Source organism: Numida meleagris, unplaced genomic scaffold (genome assembly GCF_002078875.1).
Source record: "Numida meleagris isolate 19003 breed g44 Domestic line unplaced genomic scaffold, NumMel1.0 unplaced_Scaffold1371, whole genome shotgun sequence".
Taxonomy (NCBI): Eukaryota; Metazoa; Chordata; class Aves; order Galliformes; family Numididae; genus Numida; species Numida meleagris.
The window spans coordinates 4199-7393 of NW_018363159.1; the positions used below are offsets into that span (position 1 = coordinate 4199).

Below are 3195 nucleotides of genomic sequence, written 5' to 3' on the forward strand. Positions count from 1 at the left end.
CCAGCACCGCAGTCCTTGTGGTGGGGGCCCAGCGTGGAGCGCAAAGGGTGGAGATCCCAACAGATGTGAGCAGAGCGTGTTCCAACACAACTGCTCTCAGCTCTCAGTGGGACTTCAGCCACCGGAGGAGCACTCTCAATGCCCCCCTCTCATCCAACCCACACAGCCCAGCTCTGCAACTCCTCAAAATGCATCGGCATCTCTTTTCTTCTCCTCTCTCTCTCACGTTCTTCCTCAGCTTCTCTCCATGTTCTCTCTTTTCTTTCTTGTTCTCTCTCTTCCTCCTTTCCCTGTCTTCTTCAGAGCCTAGATTTGCCTACAAGTAGCAGATAAGGCAAGAACGCTCTTGTCAAAGTATCCTTTATCCGTATCACTCAGTAATTGTTACTAGAAAGTCCCATAATATTGTTGTGGAACAGTTGATTGGAAAGCTCCAGGAATGGTCTTTGTTGTTGCTCTGAGTCCCTGTCTGACTCGATAGCCCTGAAGGCTCCAGCAAAGCAAGGATTGCCCTATTGCAGCACCACAAAGATACAGTGCCACCAGCGTGTGCCCCACGTCTGTGTGGGTGTCACTGTGACCCCAAATGCTCTCTGCTCCTGTTCCCAGTGGGGATGGTATTGGAAAGCACAGAGGGAGAGAGGGTGGCATCCCATGGGGGACTCCTTGCCACAGCATGCACTCCTAGACCTTAGGGGAGAGTGTGTTGCAGCCCAGGGGTGACAGCCTGTGTGGGGCAGCTCCGTGGGGGCTGTGTGCAGTGCTCTATGTGTGCCACCCCACTGGGGAATCCATAGTGCCACCACCCCTAGGTGACCACATGAGGAGATGTTATCACGACATCCTGTCCCCAAAGGGGAACTGACAGCAGCTCTCCTGCCACTCCCTGTCCCCACTGCTGCAGTCTCACTGTCCCCACACTAATTCTACCTCATGGCACCAATTGCGCTGGCCCTCATCCTGGGTGAGTGACAATGGGGATGTGGTGCCACGGGGGTTAGTGGCCCTGTGTTGGACTCTGACCATGTCCCTTGCAGGTTGGTGGCTGGTGGCAGCGAGCAGGGCACAGCATTGTGAGTATGAGGACGGGGAGAATGGGGACAGAGGGAGGGTAGCATGGGGAGGGGGCCATCAGAGGGGTCCAGGAGGGTATGCAGGGACAAGGCTGAGTGGTGTCCCTTGTCCTAGTGCCCCGACCCTCCCTGTCACTGCACCCCAGCCAGGGAGTGTCCCTGGGGGACACTGTCACCCTGCGCTGCCACCTGCCCCGGCCAGCTGCCCGGGTCTGTGTGTACCAGCACAAACATTTGAGATTCCTCAAGAACATGCACAAGGAGGAGGACACAGCTGAGTACTCCTTGGTTAAAGTAAGGCAGGAAGATGCAATGAAGTATCAGTGCCAGTACCGAGGGCTGGCTCCACCAGGGACATCAGAGAAGAGTGACTCCGTGGCACTGGTGGTGACAGGTGAGGACACTAAGGAAAGCAGATGACCCAGGGCTGTGTCCCAAAAGGGCTGTGTCTCATTGCTGTCTTCTCTCTGTTCTTAGATTCCAGCTACTCCCCACCTGGCATTTCCCTGAGCCCTGAGGAACATGTGCAGATGGGGGCCAATGTCACCATCTACTGCTGGAACCAGGGTTTGCACGGCACCATCTTCCTGCACAAGGATGGGCAATCAGCCCCCATCCAGCACCAGGACCACAGTGCTGGGAGCACGGCCACCTTCAAGCTCTTTAGAGTGACCCCAGCCAATTCCGGCACCTACAGCTGCTCCTACCGCCCTGGGGGCTCCTACTTTCTGTTCTCTCCCCTGGGGAACAACGTGGGGCTGGAGGTGGCACCCCCAGGTAGGTCTGAGCTCCCCCATCTAGCTGTCCCTGGTGTCACTCATTTCCGGCAGTGTCACTACATCACATCCATGTGGAGGTGAGGGCCTGCGATGGGGAGATGCACATTCCCATGCCCCACAGGCGCTGAGAGGATGCCTTGTGGGAACTTGGTGGTGACAGTGGTGAGGGTCTGCGCTGCTGTCCTGTCTTCGGCCTGGGCCTCTACTTCATCCTCGATGCCCGCAGCTTCTGGATACGGAGAGATGAGAGCCCTGGTGGGGAAGGCGCTTGAATCACTTTGATACCCAGCAGAGCACCTTTCGATCCCCCCAAGTGTCTTCTGCTTCCTCTTTGATATCATCTATACCCCCAGTCTCTCAATCCCCCTTTCCATCTCCTATACATCCCCCCAGGTGTGCCCTTCCTCATCTTCCATTCCCTACAGGTGGATAAATCCTCTTCACTTTTCCCTGCTGCTGCTTCCATGCACTACTGATCCCCCTCGTGCTCTCTGGTGCCCTCCATAACCCCCAACCCACTCCCCTCCCCATTTTCATGTAGCTGCCCCCCTCAGGAAGGCTGAGTCCATTAGGTTCCAGGACAGTGTCTGAGTCAGGGAAACCCAAAATCCAGCCTGCCTCTTGGGGACCCCACGAACCCCATGAGAATCCCAGACCCTGTCGACGTGGACCGCAACGCACTCCCATCCTCATATTCCTTACCCTACCTTTATGTGCATCCCCACATCCAGCCCATGGGAAACCCAAAATCTACATCGAGGGATTTGGAGGTCAAATGCCCCACACCCCCAGCCCTACACACCCTACGGGTACCCTCAGAATTCAGCATATCAGTCCCAAGTGGAGGGCAGCCAGCACAAAGCCCCAGGGAATCCCCAAACCTCCTGGACAGCACCCAGATCCTATGGGAACCCCCAAACCACTGTGGAACCCCCAAATGCCATGCATAGGGATCTCCAAGATCTGACCTAGGGAGTCCTCAGACCCCCAAGCCCTAAACACCCCTCAGAACTGGTGGGAACCTTCAAGCCAGAATGAGACTCCCCTAAACCACACTAGGGCCCCAGAACTAAGCCATCCCAGACGCCCCTTCCAGTTACCCTCTCTCAGCCACCAGAACCACAACTGTCCCAAAACGAACATCCCCAAATCCTCACCCATGGACCCCATAACCTTCACAATCCCACCAAATCCCCAAATGTTCAACTCTAACCCCAGAATCCTTCCTTATCCTCATCCAATCCCTTAACACCCACTGGGACCCCAAATCCATCCCACGTTATAGCATTGATGAGAGAGTGGAGAGAAGTTGCTCTGAGCACCACAAGTTTTATAAATATGTC

General features: G+C 55.7%; 1 protein-coding gene across 1 annotated transcript in view; it reads left to right on the forward strand.

The window, feature by feature from the left end:
* LOC110390576 (leukocyte immunoglobulin-like receptor subfamily A member 2) overlaps positions 1-1850 on the forward strand; it is a gene marked incomplete at its 3' end in the record, with an annotated part of 6042 nt that extends 4192 nt beyond the window's left edge. Inside the window, exons 3-4 of the mRNA XM_021381963.1 lie at positions 1189-1467; positions 1551-1850. Coding sequence (XP_021237638.1) covers positions 1189-1467; positions 1551-1850 — 579 coding nt within the window. The remainder of the gene's footprint in view (positions 1-1188; positions 1468-1550) is intronic.
* Between the last annotated feature and the right edge of the window lie 1345 nt (positions 1851-3195).